The 19,756-nt window shown below is 54.2% G+C and overlaps 2 protein-coding genes across 9 annotated transcripts in view; one reads left to right on the top strand and one right to left on the bottom strand.

Moving 5' to 3' along the window:
* Positions 1 to 16,241, top strand: part of NSG1 (neuronal vesicle trafficking associated 1) — a 556,677-nt gene extending 540,436 nt beyond the window's left edge. For all 6 annotated transcript variants that reach the window (XM_050792226.1, XM_050792225.1, XM_050792229.1 and 3 more), the window contains exons 5-6: positions 4,547 to 4,657; positions 14,418 to 16,241. In XM_050792226.1, the coding sequence (XP_050648183.1) occupies positions 4,547 to 4,657; positions 14,418 to 14,618 (312 nt within the window). In that variant the 3' untranslated portion in view covers positions 14,619 to 16,241. The remainder of the gene's footprint in view (positions 1 to 4,546; positions 4,658 to 14,417) is intronic.
* A 409-nt stretch (positions 16,242 to 16,650) lies between these two features.
* The window catches only part of STX18 (syntaxin 18), a 124,745-nt gene continuing 121,639 nt past the window's right edge, over positions 16,651 to 19,756 (bottom strand). For all 3 annotated transcript variants that reach the window (XM_050792195.1, XM_050792194.1, XM_050792196.1), the window contains 2 exons: positions 18,091 to 18,171; positions 16,651 to 17,308 (listed from right to left, as the gene is read on the bottom strand). In XM_050792195.1, the coding sequence (XP_050648152.1) occupies positions 17,213 to 17,308; positions 18,091 to 18,171 (177 nt within the window). In that variant the 3' untranslated portion in view covers positions 16,651 to 17,212. The remainder of the gene's footprint in view (positions 17,309 to 18,090; positions 18,172 to 19,756) is intronic.

Genomic DNA, 19,756 nt, shown 5'->3' on the forward strand with positions numbered 1-19,756 from the left:
CCCTCTGAAGTCACTCTGCTATTAGGAGCCCCGTAACAAAGTACCACAAACTGGGGGGACTCAGAGCAACAGAAATTTACTCCCCACTACTGGAGGCCAGAAGTCTGAAATCAAGGCATCGGCAGGGCTGTGCTCCCTTGGAAACCTGCAGGGGAGACTGTATTTGCCCCTCCTAGTTCCTGGAGGTTGCCACCATCCTTGGCTTTGCTATGTAGACCCAGTGCTCTCTCATCTTCCGTCCTCAGGCGGCCCTCTCCCCATGTGCGTGTCTGTCTGCATCCAAATTTCCCCTCTTTATAAGGACACACGAATTTGGTTGGATTAGGGCCCACCCTGATGGCCTCATTCACAAAGACCCTATTTTCAGATCAGGTCTTCACAGATCCTGGGGGCTGACCTTCAGCATCTCTTTTTGAGGGGCCCAGCGTGCTCTCAACTCTTGGTCTCTTGTCCTTCTCCTGAGGTGCGCCAGGGTGTGAGGCATGGTGCCCCCACTTGGGCGATGAGATGTGGGGCCCAGAGAGGCCAGATGACCTGTTCAAGATCACACAGTCAGCAGCTTACAGGATTCAACTCCGAGCCAGCTTCTGGCAAGGCCCGTGGCCCTCTCTCTCCTTAGGCCATGGACCCCACGCCGTGCCCTGCAGTGGCAGAGGAGAGCCCAGCCCCGGAGTCTGCACAGGGCAAGGGGAAGAGAGAGCTCAGCCTGTAGGGGAGCGCTTTGCCACACCCCGGGCCACCTGCTGACTCTCCTTGGATGTATTTCTTTGCCTTCTCCCCTCAACTGTTCTAGGGACTCTCACGTTCTCACATTCTCATTGCACGGTTCTGCTGGCTCCTCAGCCATCAGGCCCGGGATCCTGTGGGAAAGGCTTGGCTAGGTTTCGGAGGACACGCCCACGGAGGCTGTTCCCCCACAGCCCTGCAGTAGAGAATGGGGGTTCTTTCTAAACCTAGACAGATGGGGTGCCAGGAGCCAAACTGATGTGGCTTCCCAACTGGAGAAACAGGTTTAATGATGCCTCATCTCTTCAAGGACTTGAAACTTGAAACCCTCTTCGTTTTGTTTTGTTTTTTTTTTGAGATGGAGTCTCACTTTGTCACCCTGGCTGGAGTGCAATAGCACGATCTCGGCTCACTGCACCCTCCACCTCCCAGGTTCAAGTGATCAGCCTCCCGAGTAGCTGGGACTACAGGTGCCCACCACCATGCCCAGCTAATTTTTTCTATTTTTAGTAGAGACGGGGGTTTCACCATATTGGCCAGGCTGGTCTCGAACTCCTGACCTTGTGATCTGCCCACCTCTGCCTCCCAAAGTGCTGGGATTACAGGTGTGAGCCACTGCGCCCGGCCCCTGAAACCCTCTTCTAACAGGACATCTTCACCTGTGGTGGCTTGGATCTCTTCTCAGAATAGTGTTTTCAGATGCACAGAATAAAATATAAAGGCTTATGAAGGAGGCCAGTTAGATGGAACCAAGTCCTCTGGACTACCCTGAGTGAGGCAGCCCTGCAGTGTAGACTTGGAGAAAGGCAAGGTGGCCCCGGGTGAGCATGGGACAGGGCAGCTGGTTAGAGGGTTGAGAGCCCGCTCTGCTGCCTGCCAGGCGCCACCCCGGGGCCAGCGAGGAAATGAGAGTGAGGATAACAGCAGTGACAGCAGACGGCCTCGCCGTGCTCCCCCCGCCCAGGCGCTGTCCTCAGCATCCCGGGCCCGTTCCTGGGAGGCGCTCCTTTCACTGCCATTCACAGGCTGGAGCCAGGTGCTGGACTCCCGGCCAGTGAGCTAGAGCCGCAGGGTCTGTGCTTCAGCCCCTGTCCAGAGCCTGTCCTGACCCCAGGCATCATCAGGGCTTGCGGCTGTCATCCTCAGGCGGCCCTCCTCGGCTGGGCTCCTGCCACTGCCTCTGGCTGCCACATGCGTCGGACGGCTGCGCCTTCTTTCTCTGGCCAGCTTTGCCTGCTTCACCACAGCTCCGCGCTCTGCTGCCCTGGCCTTGCGCCGGCCTGTGCACCGCAGCTGTGATCCGGACTAAACGGTGCCTTTCCCTGTGGGTGCTGCGGCCCTGGGGGGCAGCCTGGCTCCGTCCCGTCTGCGTCCGTTGTCAGGCATAGGCTCCATATGCACTGTAGGCTGTCCCAGTGGACTGAAGTTTCTCTGGCCCTTAGAGAGGGTGATGGCCCTGAGAAGGCAACCCACAGTCGGTTGGGGTTGGGGGAGTGGAGGCGGGAGTCGTGACTGAGGAACTGGTAGGACTTGGGGACCAGAAGGATGGGCCCCTCAGAGGGGATGTGAATCTGCCTGCCAGGGGCCTGAGGGGTCCCTCCCTGGGTGAAGGGACACAGAGGAGACAGGTCTCATTGGAGTTGTAGTGGGTGTGAGCTGGGGAGACCGGAGGGCGGGCGGTGGGGCATAGCAGGTAGCCAGGTGGCGCTCGAGAGCAGCCTGGGCTGGGGTCTCATGGTCTTGGTGCAGCCCTTGTCCTGCTCTGGGCACAGTGCTGAGAGCGCCTAGGAACGATGAATCTGGCAGCACAATGGACAGGAATCTGACAGCAGAGAGGCCACGTCCCTCAGCTCTGATTCAGAGCTGGTCTTGCGGCTAGGGCTCCCTGCAGTCAAGATGCAGGCTCGGGGACAATTGTGAGGCCTGGAGATGAGGACCCCTGGGAAGTGGAGGCAGGGGATGAGCTGCAGTGACTAGTGTGGCTCTCCAGGCATTAGACAGAGAGGTGGTGGAGGTGTCGTCCCATGTCATAGGCAAGGAGTCTGTGGCTCAGAGAGGTTCAGGGGCTTCCAAGGTGGTGAGGCTGGTAAGCTGCAAGGGTGCAGCTGCAGGCAGAATCTGTACCGTGGGCCCTGGTGCTGGGGTCTGGGCTGCTTGCAGGGGGTGCATAGGGACTCCCAAAGAGAAGGAGGGTTGCCCAGAGTGACTGCAGCATTCACGGCAGGGCTGGCCGCCCGTCTTCTAGGTGACCATGCTGCACGGCTGATAGGGCACTTTCTCACGCACATCTCCTGCTTCCCCAGGACCAGTGCCTGGGATGCCCTTGGTCTCTTTCACAGACGGGAACCGGGGGCCCCATGGGGTCAGGGGACTCCAAGCCTAGAGTTCCAGAGGTGGGCAGGGCTCAGGAGGGCACTCTGCTGGAGGGTCTACCCAGCGGAGCTTTGGGACTGCAGCCTTAGGAAGCAGCAGAGCTCCCCGTTCTTTAACCTTGTTGGCTGTAGGGTCTGTATGTGGCCAGGGGAGAGTCCCAGCCCCTTGCAGCCCCCAGGCTGCTGGGAAGGCGGTGGGGAGAGAGCAGCTCTGTGCATGTTCAGACTAAGATTACGGAGGCCCTGCCATGTGCTGGTACCCGGCATCCTCCCACCCAGCCAGGGAGCCTCATCGCTCTCTCTGCCCCTCTGGGCGGGAGGGGGGCCATCTGCACACTGTTTTAGCTTTTTATTGATTTATTTTGAGGTGGAGTCTCGCTCTGTCACCTAGGCTAGAGTCCAGTGGTGCGATCTCAGCTCACTGCAGCCTCTGCCTCCCGGGTTCAAGCGATTCTCCTGCCTCAGCTTCCCGAGTAGCTGGGATTACAGGTGCCCACCAACACGCCCGGCTAATTTTTGTTTTTAGTAGAGATGGGGTTTCACCACATTGGCCAGGCTGGTGTCGAGTTCCTGACCTCAGGTGATCCACCCACCTCGCCATCCCAAAGTGCTGGGATTACAGGCGTGAGTCACCACACCCGGCCCGTTTTGGCTTTGAGACATACTCTTAATCTCTGCCAGGCTCCCTGGCAGCCGGGTGCCTTCAAGGTCCAGGTCCAGTGTCATCTAGTGACCCATGCCCCATGCCCTCCAGCTGGGGCAGGCTGTCCCCCTCCAAGCCAGCTGTCTTGCAGCTGTCATGAGTTCATCTGTAAACCCCAGCTGAACACCTACTGTGTGCTGGGGCTGTCTAGTGCTCAGCACACCATGGTGAAGAAAACCGAATCCCTGTCCTTGAGGACACTAACTAACCACACGGGAAACCACCAAGGGCAAAGGCTGATGGGGCTGCCGAGGTTCTGTCAGGATGGCCCCACGCAAAAGCAGGCTGGTGTCCGTGTGAAACTGCGTCCCAGCACTGAGCCCAGGGCTCAGGACACGTTTGCTGAGCGGATGCTTGGCTGGTAGCTGATGCACCACGGCCGTGTTGGGGCAGTGGGCAGCCAACCCCGCTTCTTAGACATGTGTCTCAGTGGCCCGAGAGCTGCCTGGGCAACAGTGGGGCTTCCTCATATCGGTACCCTGAGCTCTCTGCAGGACCTTGGGTACTAAAAATAACTAATTTAAAATGAAGGTCACTTATTAATATGGTGAAAAATTAAACTGTTACAAAAAATTGCCCAGTGAAAAGTGATGCTTCTAACCTCTTGTCCTCAGCTGCCCTCCCCAGGTTCTTCCAGAGGCAGTCTCTGCACATGCTGTGTATTGGGGGGCCTGCGTGTGCGGGGGTGTGTGTGTCTGTCCTGCTGCCTTCCGACCACCCCTGACGGTCCCGCCTCTGCCCACAGGTCTCTGTGCTGGTCCTCTTCGCCCTGGCCTTCCTCACCTGCGTCGTCTTCCTGGTCGTCTACAAGGTGTACAAATACGATCGCGCCTGCCCCGATGGCTTCGTCCTCAAGGTAAAGCTCCATTTTCCCCCAGAGGCCTTGGGATGTCTTGGCACCCCCTGTTCTCTCCCTTGAACTCAAAGCTGCTCCTGCCGTCTCCCCCAGCTGGCCCAGGCACAGGCCTTAGAGCAGCAGAGGGCCAGTGTCAGGAGTGTCCCTGCGGAAGGCTCAACTGGAGAGCAGGGCAGGTAGGCAGGGGACACATGAGACCCACAGGAAGGAAACTCCTGGACTCGGCCCCTGGGAGCTGACCTCAAGCAGTCCAGGGAAGGGCCCTCCTCAAAAGTGGGCCCAGCCAGGGAAATGCCCAGGGTGATACCTACCGGGTCCCAGCGGATTGCTCTGGGGGAGAGAGGGAGAGGGGACCATGTCCGCCACATGAAAGAGAGAGGACATACTGGGGGAAGCCAAGTCCCAGAGAGAGGAAGGCCTTGCCCAAGGCCACGCAGGGACTGGGGAGCAGGGCTGGGGGGCACACCTACCCTCTTGACCCATGTCCCTCTTCTGCCTGTCCCACCGCGGGAGCCACACTGGTGCTGGGCTCTCTACAGGCATGAAAATGCTTGCTTTCCATGTATAATGGTCATTCCAAAAAGCCCACAAGTGGCATGCAAGGCAACAGGATTAAAGAAAAGGGAGAGGAGATAAGGGTGGAAAGAGAAGACGGAGCCAGGAGGAGGCCTGGCCATGCATCACTTAGTGACAGGAATAATTCCTGAGAAATGCATTGTTAGGCAATTCCATCATTGTGCCAACCTCACAGAGTGTACTGTACACACCCACACAGCCCAGCCTGCTACATACCTGGGCTGTAGGGTATGGCCGACTTCTCCTAGACTACAAACCTGGACAGCATGTTACTGTACTGAACAATGGAGGCAGTTGTCACACAATGGTATTTGTGTATCTAAACATAGAAGAGGTCCAGTAAAAACAGGGTATAAAAGATAATGCATCGTCCACCTGAATAGGGCAGTTCCATCATGAATGCAGTGTGCAGGACTGGAAGCTGGTCTGGGTGGGTGTGTGAGGGAGTGGGTGGTGAGCGAATGTGAAGGCCCAGGGGTGACTGTGCACTCCTGTAGACGGAGTGAGCGCTGGACACTTGAGCTACACTCGATTCATAACATATTCTTTCTTCAGTAATAAATTAATCTGAGCTCACTGTAACCTTTTTACTTCATAAACTTTTTTTTTTTTATGTGACGGAGTCTTACTCTGTCGCCCAGGCTGGAGTGCAATGGCACGGTCTTGGCTCACTGCAACATCTGCCTCCTGGGTTCAAGTGATTCTCCTGCCTCAGTCTCCCGAGTAGCTGGGATTACAGGCGCCCACCACCACCTGGCTGATTTTTGTATTTTTAGTAGAGACGGGGTTTCACCATGTTGGCCAGGCTGGTCTCGAACTCTTGACCTGAGGTGATCCGCCCACCTTGGCCTCCCAAAGTGCTAGGATTACAAGCGTGAGCCACGATGCCCGGCCCATAAACTTTTAAGTTTTTGACTCTTTTGTAATGACACTTAGCTTAAAGCTCAAACACGTTGCACAACTCTATATTATTTTTCTTCATGTGCTTTTACTATTAAAAAATTTTCAATTTTTTTTTTTTTAATTTCAACACATTTTTGTTAAAAACTAAGGACACAGACACACACATTAGCCAGGCCTGCACAAGGTCAGGATCAACAGTATCACCGCCTTCCGCCTCCACACCTTGTCCCACTGGAAGGTCTTCAGGAGCAGTGACAGGCGCAGGGCTGTCATCTCCTAGGATAACAATGCCAGGACAGGTGTGGTGGCTCACGCCTGTAATCCCAGCACTTTGGGAGGCCGAGGTGGGAGCATCACCTGAGGTCAGGAGTTCAAGACCAGCCTGGCCAACATGGTGAAACCCCCTCTACTAAAAATACAAAAATTAGCCAGGCGTGGTGGTGGGCGCCTATAATCCCAGCTACTCGGGAGGCTGAGGCAGGAGAATTGCTTGAACCCAGGAGACTGAGGTTGCAGTGAGCTGAGATCATGCCACTGCACTCCAGCCTGGGCGACACAGTGAGACAACGTCTAAAAACAAAACAAAACAAAACAAAACATAACATAACGTTGCCTTCTTCCAGAATCCCTCTTGGAGGAGCTCCCTGAGGCTCTTTTAAACTTTTGTTTTAATAACTAGGCATACACTCTAAAATACTGATTAGAAAGTATAGTATGGTAACATAAACGAGTAACATAGGCATTTATTATCACTGTCAAGTATTATGTTCTGTATGTAATTTTATGTGCAAGACGTTTATACAGCTGACAGTGCAGGGGGTGTGTTTACACCAGCACCTCCGCAAACGTGAGGCATGTGTTGTGTTCTGTCCATACAGTGGCTGCGAGGTCACCAGATGATGGGAGTTTACAGCTCCGCAATTGTCTTATGGGGCCACCGTGGCACGTGGTCCATCGTTGACCCAAATGCTGTTAGGCCGCTCGTGGCTGTAAAACGCGCTTGCTGTGGGCTCCCATTATCCATACACTCCGTAGCTGGCTCTGAACTTCCCAGAGTCAGTGTGAGATGCTCATTTCCCGGGCTTGGCACTGCTGAGATTAAAATAAAGCAGGAGAAGCCAACTGTTTCTGGCACTGAGCACGTGCACAGGGAAGCCTGGCTCGTCAGCTGTCACTGGGTAACTTAGGTTTGGGTTTCGTTTAGGTTTTGTTTTTTGCTGGTATGAGGACGCAGAGTCCTTACGCAGTTAGCAGGAAAGGCTGGAATTCACGTCGTCCAGCCCAAGTCCCTTTTTCTCCTTCCACATCATGCTGTCCTTCAGGCTCCCGACATTCAGCTCTTCCTTCCTTGGATAGGCATGTACGTGGCACCCACGCCGTGCCAGCAGCTCTTGCTATTGTTCTAGGCGCTGGAACACAGGCGAGAGCCAGTCAGGTGCAGCTCCCTGCCTTCGCGAGGCTCTTACATTCTCAAAAGAGTGGTGAGGAAGTCAATCTCACACTGAATGCAAAGGCTATAGACAGACAGGAAAGAGGGCCCAGGGTTTGGGCATGGGCATGTGGGTGGTAGTTTCTAGAAGGACGGTCCACATTGGAGGAGCGGGTCTCCAGGAGGTAAGCCAGGGCATGTGCGGGTCTTGGGGGAGTGTGCCCAACCAAGGAAAGCCCCCACCCTTTCACTCATGTTTTATTCAGCAAACCCCTGTCCATGCCCTAGGCTGGGGCTGGGAGAGTTTGAGTCTGTTTTGGAGGCTAAGAGGACACCAGGGCTTTACAACAAACAGAAGCAGAGGGTGTGGGCTTCAGGGAAGGAGGGCAGTGCTGGCCCTGACCCAGCGGGAAGGGGTGTGTGATGTTAGAGGAGCACAGAGGGAGCAGTGGGCGGTGGGGGCGTGCTGGTGGGGGTGTGCTGGTGAGGGGCCAGCTGCAGGCACAGGGAGGCAGTGGAGGACGAACCAGCTTACGGCCAGACCGGGTGCACCCTGAGTGCCAGACACAGGCCCCTGGAGGAGGGGAAGTGATAGGGTGATCTCTCGGGTAGTCTAGGGAGGCTGGAGGTTGGAAGGGAGAGACGGGGCAGTGAGATGACAAAGGAGGCTGCTGCAGTGGCTGAGGGAAGAGAAGACCGGGGCACTGGGGATGGAGGGGAGACTACAGACTGGAGGACTGATTTAATCTGGGAGGCAGAGGGGTAAAAGGAGAGGGCCTTGTGCAGAGCTAGTTACTCAGGGAGGCCGATGTCATGGAGAGGGAGCACGGGCTGGCCCAGGAGCTGGCCCTGAGCAGGAGAGAGGACAGCAGAGGACAGCCTCCTGGGGGCCAGAAGTCCCCACCAAAACCGGCTACTTACAAATAACTGAGGCCAGCGGCTCACCGGCTGCCCTGGACTTCCTTCCTGGCTCATCCTCTCTGGGCCTGGAGCAGGTTCCCCACGGGAAGGAGGGGGCGGCTAAAACTGTCTTTCGCATCTTGCAAGCCCAAGTCCCGCTGGATACCTGGCCTGGGTGGGAGATGACCCAGGAGATGAAGCCCCGGTCCTATGCCCGGCTGCAGATGAGACTGGCGGCCACATTGGAAGGGGCCCCGCACCTGTTGTTTAAAAGGCCCTCCAGGTGATTCCCATTCACAGCCAGCCTTGGGAATGGAGGGTCCCCTGATAAGTTGTTCTGGAGTGATGTCCTGTGGGACTTTGGCATTTTCCACTAGCATCGAAGGAGGGGGTGTCCTTTCCGGAGAAGGCACCTGGGAGGGCCAGGGAGCTGCTGGTCTGTATCCAGCTGCCCTTGGCCGAAGCTGGAGAAAGGGGAGGTGTGAGCTCATGAAGTCCCCCCGCTCTTTTTCTTCTGTATTTGTGCGTGTGCTTGTCAACGCTGGGCAGCTTGTGTGGGGCTTTTATACCAGTTGCTCGTGGAATGCACCCAGAAGCCCTGTGAGGTGGATGGTTATATCCCCATTTTACCGGTGGCCGAGGGTGCACGCTGGTTACATCCCCATTTTACCGGTGGCCGAGGGTGCACGCTGGTTACATCCCCATTTTACCGGTGGCCGAGGGTGCACGCTGGTTACATCCCCATTTTACCGGTGGCCGAGGGTGCACGCTGGTTACATCCCCATTTTACCGGTGGCCGAGGGTGCACGCTGGTTACATCCCCATTTTACCGGTGGCCGAGGGTGCACGCTGGTTACATCCCCATTTTACCGGTGGCCGAGGGTGCACGCTGGTTACATCCCCATTTTACCGGTGGCCGAGGGTGCACGCTGGTTACATCCCCATTTTACCGGTGGCCGAGGGTGCACGCTGGTTACATCCCCATTTTACCGGTGGCCGAGGGTGCACGCTGGTTACATCCCCATTTTACCGGTGGCCGAGGGTGCACGCTGGTTACATCCCCATTTTACCGGTGGCCGAGGGTGCACGCTGGTTACATCCCCATTTTACCGGTGGCCGAGGGTGCACGCTGGTTATATCCCCATTTTACCGGTGGCCGAGGGTGCACGCTGGTTATATCCCCATTTTACCGGTGGGTCACGCCCTTCAGTTCACTCGGTACAGTCAGCACGTGCGGTATTTACTAAGTGCCTCCTACTGTGTGCACGCTGGGTTCGCTCAAGTGATCCAGCCTCAGCCTCCCAAAGTGCTGGGATTGCAGGCATGAGTCATCGCACCCGGCCCTTAGTGGCTGTTCGTTTCCAGTGCTGACCGAGTGCTGGGTGCTGGTAAGAACACACTTACTTAGCTACCTCAGTCCTCCCATCCCTCACAAGACAGGTCTGTCATCAGCTTCGCTTCATAGGTAAGGGAATGAGGCCCAGAGAAGGTGGGGAGCCTCCCCAACTCCTCCACATGCAGGCCCAGCTGGGCCACGCGCCCCTCGATGCACGCCCCACAGGTGACGGCAGCTCTGTATGAGATGGGAAGGGGGGTGGCAGGAGTGCCGCAGGGAGCCTTCCCCGGCCCATCTGCGCTCACGGCAAGGCCTCTGTGTTCTGCTTCCACTGGGAAGCCCTTCTTCACCCCCTGGGGTGCTTGCCACCACGGGCACCGAGGTGCCTCCCCAGCCTTGCCTTCAGGCAGCCACGTTGTGTGGGGGGCACGTGGGGACTCCATCTGTCCTTCTCCCTGGGCGGGGCACCTGGAGGGCAGGGCCGTTTCTGAGCCACCTCGTATGCCAGCCCTGAGCGGGGCCGCCACTCCACAGGTATTGGCCACATCAGGTCTTGCAGTGCTCTGCTGGGTGCCAAGGTAGGAGGGAAGAGGGGAACCCGTGGTCCGTTTCCCTGAGGGATGATGAGCGGCAGGTGGAGAGGACAGCGTGAAGGGGCGTGGCGGTGGGCTGGAGGGGAGTTTGGCCTACGGAGCCTTCCTGACGCAGGTGCTGCCGATCTGAATGGGCTGTTTGTTCTGTAGCGTGTCAGGTGCTTCCCAACGTCCTGGTGGGGCTGAGATGAAGACGTTGGTGACAAAAAGGCTGTACTTAGGTGGTGTCTTTTGGCTTTATCTTTTCTGTCCACTCTGTGACCTGAGGCACATCCCGGCTTCTTAACATGAACCACCGTGCATTGACTTGAGTCCTCAGCAACACGGTGGGGTGACTCATTAGCCCCATTTTATAGGTGAGGGACCTGAGATTCTCAGAGAAAGTACTTCCACGTGAACTCAGCTGGTGCGGTGGGCCTGGCCCCAAAGCTTCCCTTCTCCTGTAGTGCTGCCCTCCTGCCAGTGGCAGCCCCTGAACACTGGACGAGGGGCAGTGTTGGTGAGAAGCACATTCCATTTGTCATTTCTCTTCTGAAAATAGCTCTTTGCTCACAAGGGCCTTATAGGTATAAAGTATTCTCATCTTTAGACTTTAGGGTTCAATGAGCTGGTAACAGAGAGAATGGATTCCCCACGGGGCAGGGTGGCATCAGTAGCTGATCCGTGTACACCTGCCCTAAGCCAGTGGAGGTGAGTCACTTACCTCCAAGGACAGGCAGCAGCCACAGCTGCCAAAACAGGGAAAACACCCCCAGCGCCGCCTGAACCACAGGGCCTGGCCTGCAGGGAATGGGGGTGTGGATTTGCTGCCAGAATCCACTTCCTGATAAACCTCTGTAAGACCCAAGTGCTGTCTAGCGCACCCCCAACCCACGGCCCCTCCCCCCCCCGCCATCTTCCCAGCCCCTAGTCATGACCACATAGTGGCTCTGTGTGCCAGCGCTGGGGCACAGAACATCACATCTGATCTGTCAGCCACGACCTAAGGTAGGTACCACCCTCCCTCTGCAGAGGACAACACAGGCCTGCCACTTCCTGATGCTACAGCAGCATGAGCTCGGGTTTTCTGAGTGAAGCCCACGGGCAGGGCAAGGGGACCAGCAGGGCCGATTTCAGCAGTGCTGGGGCCTGGGCTATATCATGCTCCTTTTGGTGGTCCTGGTGCCTAGCACAGAACCGGCATGAGATAAACCTGATGGGCGGCCCACCTGCTAACCTCACCCTGACATTCCTTTTCCTAAACACAGCAGGCATCCAGCATAAGAATTTCCAAATGGAGACAGGAGCTCACTCCCTTAGAGAAAGAACAAGACACGCCAGGTCACACTCAGGCCCCCAAATCTGCTCATGTGAGAACATCTGAGATCCACCTTTCTTCCTCTCTCAGCGAAACGTGTTTCGCCCCCTGTCTGCTCCTGACACTACATAGCAGCCAGGCAGCGTCACATGAGCCCGCACGTCAGAGGGGCCTCCGGATTCAAAGCATTGGGCCCAAAGTGGCCCCACGTTGGGTAGCAGATATTGTGTAGACTGTGGCCTTAGCCTTGGTTCTATTTGCAGCCCTGACTTACAGGGCAGGTGTAGGCTTCCCTGAACTCAGGTCCCCCTCTATAAAATGAGCTCTGTAATTGCTGTCTTTGAGGGCACCGAAGGGTGAAACCTCCATGAAAGCTCCAGTGAGTGAGATGGTCAAGGCAAGCTGGGATCCACCTCTCAGGCCAGTGTGCCCCACGGCAGGGACTGGATGCATGTTGGCCAGATTTAAGACTGCCAATGGAAAAGATGGTTCTGACCAGCGCCCCCTGGGTAGAGCTTATTGTAAGGCCTTCCTTTTCTCACTCTTCTGTCTTTGGGTTGGGTGGGAAGTCTTGGATCAGTACCTTGGGTGACACGGTATGGGGTCGTGGAGTTGAGGTTGTAGTCACCTGTCTGGGTCTCGCTTCCCCCATCTATAGAGTGGGACTAGTGGAACTCACCTCACAGAGAGAGAATGCCTGAAAAGCATCCTGCACACGGCCAGTATGAGAATGTCAGGAGGGAAATGTGAACCTGGGCAGTTCCCCTTTCCTGCTTGCCACGGGTGGGGGAGATGGGCCTAGACACAGCAGGACAGCCTCAGGAGCTGGCCCCTCAGCTGGGGAGCCCGGTTAACCTGCTTTCAGCTTCAGAGGTAGAGAAAGACCTGCGCTCAGGCGAGGAGGTTCCCCAAGGAGATTCCCTGGTGCGTCGTGGGTAAGCCAGGCACAGATGTCTCCTGCCTGTCCTCACTCACTGGTGCTGCAGCCACCGCTGGGAATCCTAGTGTTGGCCTGAGGTACCTGGAGATGTTGAGTCATCAAAGAGATTCCAGATGTTCACCACCCTGTATTTACTTGGGGCGGGGAAAGGAATCCAGCACTTTCGGTGGCAGAGGTGGAAACTTCAGGGTTTTCTTGTTAAGTACCAGGAGTTGGTGAGTGCTGTGGACTTCGCCACGTACCAGCAAAGTGGCCTTGGCCACTTTGGACACTGGACTCAGTAGGGCTGAACCTTAGGCTTATTGGGAAGATGTTTAAAAATACTGATTACTACAGCACAAGTTTGCCGAGTCACACTTTTGTGGGGAGGGCCTGAGAATCTGGAGTTTTTAAACTCTTCCCAGGTGACAGTGGTGGTGGCTAAGGCTGGAGACTCCTGACTCAACTGCAGTCTCACTTTTCCTATTTGATAAAGTGACCCTTCTTGGCTATTAGTGTAATGCTTTGGTTGCTTAGATGCACAAATAGTCGCAGCTTTGACAAGGTGGAAGGTTTATTACGCTCTCACACTAAACTCCAAGCTTGAAGGCAGTGTGGGACCCACAAAGTCATCCCGGAGCTCTGATTCCCTGTCTCCTGCTGCCCTGCCAGCCCCCAGGGCTTTGTCCTCTGCATGGTCAGAGCTGGCCCAGAAGGGGGCAGAATGGCGGAGGGCAGGTAGCTTCCCTTTAAGGGCCCAGTGCAGAACCGGGTTGGTTACATCCACTTGAATCCCATTGGTCAGAAATCAGTCAATGGCTTCATCTGGCTACAAGGCAGGTTGGGAAATGTAGTCTTTTGGTGGGTGCCACATGCCCTGATCAACTCCCTGGGGAAAATGGGTAGACAGCAACCTCTGCACGCCTTCCTTCGGGTGATGGTGTGGGATCCCTGAGCTATATGAGCACACTGACCACCATGCCCATTTAGTGCCCCACCAACACCAGCTCTAACTGTGGGGCAGTGGGTTAGGTCTGCTCCTGTACTGCCAGGCCACCAGCCTTGGCTGCAGGACCTTAACCTTTTTTGGCCCTAGACTCCCAACAAGCTGATGACAGTGATGAACAGTCTCCCTCCAGAATGCCCACACAACAGAATTCCACATACAACCCTAGGAGTCCTTGGCCTCTGCAGGGTTTGTAGCCCGTAGGGGATAGCTTCTGGCACCCCCACCCCTCCTGAGCTCCTCAGCAGCCTCCAGCTGCTCCTTGAGTCACCAGGCCCCCCTCCCAGCTCCTTCCAGTACCGCTCTTCTGACTCCTGCCCCAAGGCCTCTCTCCACTCTGGTTTCCTTTGCCTTGAGTGCTGCCCCACCCTCGTCTCACCTAGCTAAGTTCTGCTGAGAACCTAGCTCAAGGGAAGCCCTTCTCACTTCCCTTCCGTCCTCATTTGAATTGGTTGTTTCTGGACATTTCGGAAGTGTCATTGTTTTCCAATTGATTAAAAATGACAACTAGTGCAAGATCTTCAGTGAAGTAAGGCCTGTTGTCCCATTACACTGGCGCCCTTGGAGCCCAAGTGTCCGTCTGCCATGACACTCACCAGCCAGTCTATAAAGAATAATCAAGGCCAGGCTTCCCCTGTGCTGTGCACTCCGAGGGCGAGATCTATGCCCGTTTTTGCTCATCACTGTATGTGTTCCTCCAAGCTCAGGGAAGGTGCTCAGTAACTGCTGGCCGCCAACTGGAGACACACTGGCACCCCCTCTTGCACCGACGCGTGCTCTCAATGGCCTCTTGTCTTTCAGAACACCCAGTGCATCCCAGAAGGCTTGGAGAGCTACTACGCAGAGCAAGACTCCAGTGCCCGGGAGAAATTTTACACAGTCATAAACCACTACAACCTGGCCAAGCAGAGCATCACGCGCTCTGTATCGCCCTGGATGTCAGTTCTGTCAGAAGAGAAGCTGTCTGAGCAGGAGACTGAAGCGGCTGAGAAGTCAGCTTAGCGGGATGGGCAAGTTCCTTACAATGTGTCACTTGCAAGTAACAAAGGGACTTTGAGGGACATTTCATTAAATATAATTACTGATACTTTAGAGGTTACTCATTTATGGTGCAATTGCTTCTGTTTGCTAATGCTGCTTTGCAAATAAAACTTGCTGCCGACCACCCACGGGCATAAAATCAAGTGCATTTCAGCATTGCCTAAAGAGCTCTGACACCACTTTTCATGTTAAGATCTTCATTTAGCTCCTTTACTGGGATTTATTGGATGCTGTCAAAAAATAAATTTACACTGGATATGCCAAGGGTTTGGACCTCAGATAAATGCATTTTGTGGAATTGATTTCTTGAAACCACCCTACTGTCTGCAAACCTTCCTCCATAGCCATATCTAGAGTGATCTCTCGCTGTGCTAAGAGCAAGCCTCCTTCGCATTTCTTCCACTGCCATCAGCAGGTAACTGTGCTGACTGCTGCCAAGATGCACTGTAGTGAGTGGCATAGAGAATGAGGACAGAGACCCACCTGCCCCCCCCGTGCTGAGTCCTGAGTCGGGGTGGGACGGCCCTGCAATGTGGCAGGCTCGGTGTGGGTTTACTACTCTCTCCCCTCTGACTCTGGCATCTTGATAAGGAGGGAGGGGCACCACCCACCTGGGTGGCGACAGCTGGGGTTCGCTCCAGTGTGTGTAGACTGGCAGAGCATGTGAGGGAGGGGCTGGGAAGAGATGGCCCTGGGCCCGTGAGGCGCAGAACTCTCTCCCTGCAGGTGGTCTGTCTGCTCTGGGACGAGCTGATGGGAAAGAACGCCCACCGGCCCTCTCGTTCACTTCTGTTATGAATACATTTGCACCAATAGCCCTGTTAGTTTTTAAAGAAATGAGCTGGGTGGGAAAAGTGGAAATGTAATTTCTATTAAGCTAGGGCTACTTTAATTTTTATTCTATGAAACTGATATCCCTTGATGTGGGAAACAGGCAGGAAAGGCTGTGGGGTGGGGGGCTGGTGTGGCACCGTGCAAACAAAATGACAAATTTCAACTCACGATCTTTGTAAGAAAATTGTTCCAGTTTGAATCTTGATATTAAAGTTTATGTTTACAAGATTGCCAGTTAGATGAACTAAGTGTGTAAAACAATTAAATAGAAAAAAGACATTCACAGACGTTTCTTCTATGTTATTGAATGTGTTGTTTCTGGTGTACATGTCAAAAGTTTCAGTTTTTTAGTAGATCAGAAATAAATGACAAATAGTGTGAGATGTGTTGTGAACAGGCATGGTGACCATGGTCAGCTCCACTATTGTTTCCTGAAATAGCTTCTAAGACAGAAAATATATTTTATCATCAAGGGTGTCTGGAGACACAGACCGTGACCTTGGCACAGCGGTGTGCATCACAGAGGCATGTGTTGAGAAGGGTGTTGTTAAGCTGTGGAAAATGACTCAAGAGCAATAAATCAGTGCCAAAGCTTCCCTGCACATCTGAATAGAGACAAGTGAAGCCCATGTGCACACAGTGCAGAGGCCGAGCCTGTATTTCCCAGTAGACATGGACTTTATTGACTGTGAATTCATTTACATGTAACTTCTGACATTTCACTCTGTGCAAATAAAGAACACGAGGATACCGGTGCTGCCCAGTGGACTGTCTGTACACACACGCACTTCACCAGGCGCAGTGCCAACTGTCTCATGCCCACGTGGGCGCTGGGATGCTTTCTGTACAGATGTGGTCCAGATGTCTCACGCCTTCAGTTGCCAATAGGTGTTCCTGTTTACACTTCCCGGAAGGTCAGATGCACAGGCACGAAAGAAGCAGGCCCGTTCTTCCTGTGGCCCACTTCCTCCTTTGAACAAAGGCTCCTTGGACCCAGTGGCAGGAAACTGGCCCTCCCACACCCCCTGCCTGCTCTGGGGGCAGCAGCACGCCAGGCAGCCCCTCACTGAGGGCCCCAGTCTCCCCTGCATTTCTTCCCTGATAGGAGATGGCTGGGCTGCCACTGAATTTCTCAACTTAGACTCACTGACAACACATGAAGGGTCTGTAATTGTATTTATTAGATTAACAAGGCAGATGTGAATTTTCTTTTCTATAATCCAGTGAGTCTGTGTATTGGTTGACTCAGACAGACAAGAAGCCACAAGGAAACAAAAGTAATCGTTTGTTGAGAGACGTTACTTTCTTCCCTGAAGCTACCGGATGGGAAAGGTCAGTGACTTCCTTTGAACCCTGAGACAATTAGGGGCTCTTGAGGCCTGCTGTGCCCCTGCTACTGGAGCAGCCCCCCTGCCAAGGCAGCCTCAAGTTCAGGAGCAGCTAATCACCAGCTCCCACATTCAGTCTGTCTTACCTGATGATGGCTACACAGGCTGCTTCCCATTGGTGTACACTGTTTTCTTTTTCAGCTGCTAAATGGGCTGAACACCATTGGCCCGGGGTATCCCTTTTTGGGGAATGTCTGTCTGTCCGAACCCCTTTCCCTTCAAATGGCACTGTGATAAAATCTGGTCATACCATGCTCCAGCACCGGAGGTACATGGAGCACGCAGTCTGTGAGCGCCCATGCGGACTCTCGTGCTGGGCCCCCGTGGCCCAGGCTAGCTGTCGTACCAGTCGAGGAAGAGCAAAGAGAAGGAGCACATCACAAGGAAGAAGAGGATCCACACACGGAAGCCAGCGTTGTTTTTAATGGCCTGGGCAGGGATGGGAGCACAGGGGTTTTTATCACACAGGAGTGTGGTTTGAGCAGCTCTGAAATGCCCCACTCTTCCCACGTGCTCTCCTGATCCTGGCTGTAACTATGGGTGTCACTCCATCTGTGCTTACCTTGAATAGATGGCTTAATTACTAAGCAAAACCAAAACGTGGGTTTGAGATCCACCAGAAGACAAATGGGTTCTAGTTCCCTCTGTTTGGCCATCATTTGTGTCCGGCACAGTTCTCCCTCAACACACTCTCGGAATCACTCCTTTCTGTCCCAGGGTTAAAGGCCCCGAGCACAGTGTGACCGCAAGTTTTGTATTTCCCAGTAACACGATGTCTGTAGTGACCCAACCCTGAGGACTGAGCTCGAGAAACAGTCCCTTCAACAGGATGGCTGTAGTGTCCTCTGTAAGGGCCAGGCTCTGACCCCTCGGTGGGGGCCAACAAGCTCGTCCACCTGTGTGCATCCCTGTACACGGGGAGCTGGCCTGACCCTGCCAGGAGTACCCCTACCCACCCTGGATTGCTCCTTTGGAGGCTGGGGAGCCACTGCCTCTCAACAGCAGCCAAGGTGGGCAACGGGTGGTGGGTCTCATGAACACACGCAGCTCCGTTGGAATGGACCATGGCCTCATGGTCACACAAGTTTGTGATCTGCCCTGTGAGCTCTGCCCAGCAAGGCTCCTGGGCAGCTATGCCTGTGAGACTGACACCCACTGCTCGGACTCAGTGCTGCACCACGTCGGACCTGGGGAACCCAAACAGTACCTACCTCTCTGATGTCTTCGTTGCCTTCCTTGATATTTTCAGTTGCCCCCACAACTAACTGGTGAATGCTATCAATCTCAGCTTCCTGTGGAAGAAAAGATAAATACAAGTTGAGTATCCTTTATCCAAAAACCTGAAATCCAAAATGCTCCCTCGAGCATTTCCCTTGAGTATCATGTCGGCACTCAGAGAGTTTCCAACAAGCGTTTCCTTTGAGTGTCGTGTCGGCACTCAGAAACTTTCAGATTTTGGAGCACTTAGGATTTCACGTTTTGGATTTTAAGTTTAGGGATGCTTGACCTATACAGCAACTTCCTCCTCCCCGAAGCATATATCATGACAAGAACAGCAGCCGTCAGCAAGGGCAAACGGCTTTACTTGCACAGCCACAAACCCTCACAGCACCCCAAGAAGTAGGTATTACCCCTATTTTCTGAAAGGGAAACTCACGGCTCAGAGAAGTTTACTAACTTGACCAAAGTCATGTCACATAGCAACCAAGTGGCAGGACTGAGATGAGACTTTTTTTTTTTTTGAGACAGGGCTTAAATGATCCTCCCACTTCAGCCTCCCAAGTAGCTGGGAGTATGGGCATGCGCCACCACACCTAGCTAAATCTTAAAACTTTCTTGTAGAGATGGGGGTCTCCCTATGTTGCCCAGGCTGGTCTTGAACTCTTGAGCTCATGCCATGCTCCCGCCTTGGTCTCCCAAAGTGCTGGGATTACAGGCGTGAGCCACCGTGCAGGGCTGAGGCCCCATCTTGTTGCAGTGCTCCTTCCACTGCACCTACCATCCCTCCTGTGCCACTTGCTGATGACAGGGACAAAAACCTAAGAGCTACTGTTTGTGGAGCAGCCACCATATGCCAGAGGTTTCCCTTCTAGTCTCTCATTTCTTTTTGAAGTCCACAGAAGTAAGCTTTAACATATATGTGTTTCGAAATACATATGCTAGCTTCAAAAACAGTGCTTTGTGTTTTACAATTATATCTTTAAAAAAACAGGCTAAATTTTAAAATCAGAATAGGATGCAGAATGCTTACATAAAACGTTTACTCCAAACAAAGCCTCGGAAAGCTTGAGGAGCGTGGGATCCTGGTCTAACAAGGGGGCGTCTGGCCCCGCAGGAGCAGCAACGGTGCTAGACGGCCTTATAAGCAGGAGTGCCTGCTTCTCTCCTCCTTTTGGTGGTGGTGAAGCTGCTTCCTAACACGGTCGGGGCGGAATGAATGCTAGTGTGGGTTTTTAGAGAAACCTGACACATTTTAGGGAGGAAGGCAGCCTCTGGCCTCTATTCCCAGCAATGAATATTACCGAGATGGCTTTGCCCTGTCATCACCCCATTTTAGAGAATCTTGAAGTGTGAGCTAAGTGACCACTGCCAAGGTTCCAATGAGAGAATCAATATGAACTACAATGTAACACTGATGAAAAAAACAAGAAACACGTATCGTTCCTCAGGCCTTAGAAACTCCTGGTGGGCCGGGCCTGGTGGCTCATGCCTGTAATCCCAGCACTTTGGGAGGCCGAGACGGGTGCATCACCTGAAGTCAGGAGTTCGGGATCAGCCTGGCCAAGATGGTGAAACCCCGTCTCTACTAAACATACCAAAATTAGCCAGGCGTGGTGGCATGCCTGTAATCCCAGCTACTCGGGAGGCTGACTGAGG

The sequence above is a fragment of the Macaca thibetana genome, chromosome 5, assembly GCF_024542745.1.
Source record: "Macaca thibetana thibetana isolate TM-01 chromosome 5, ASM2454274v1, whole genome shotgun sequence".
Taxonomy (NCBI): Eukaryota; Metazoa; Chordata; class Mammalia; order Primates; family Cercopithecidae; genus Macaca; species Macaca thibetana.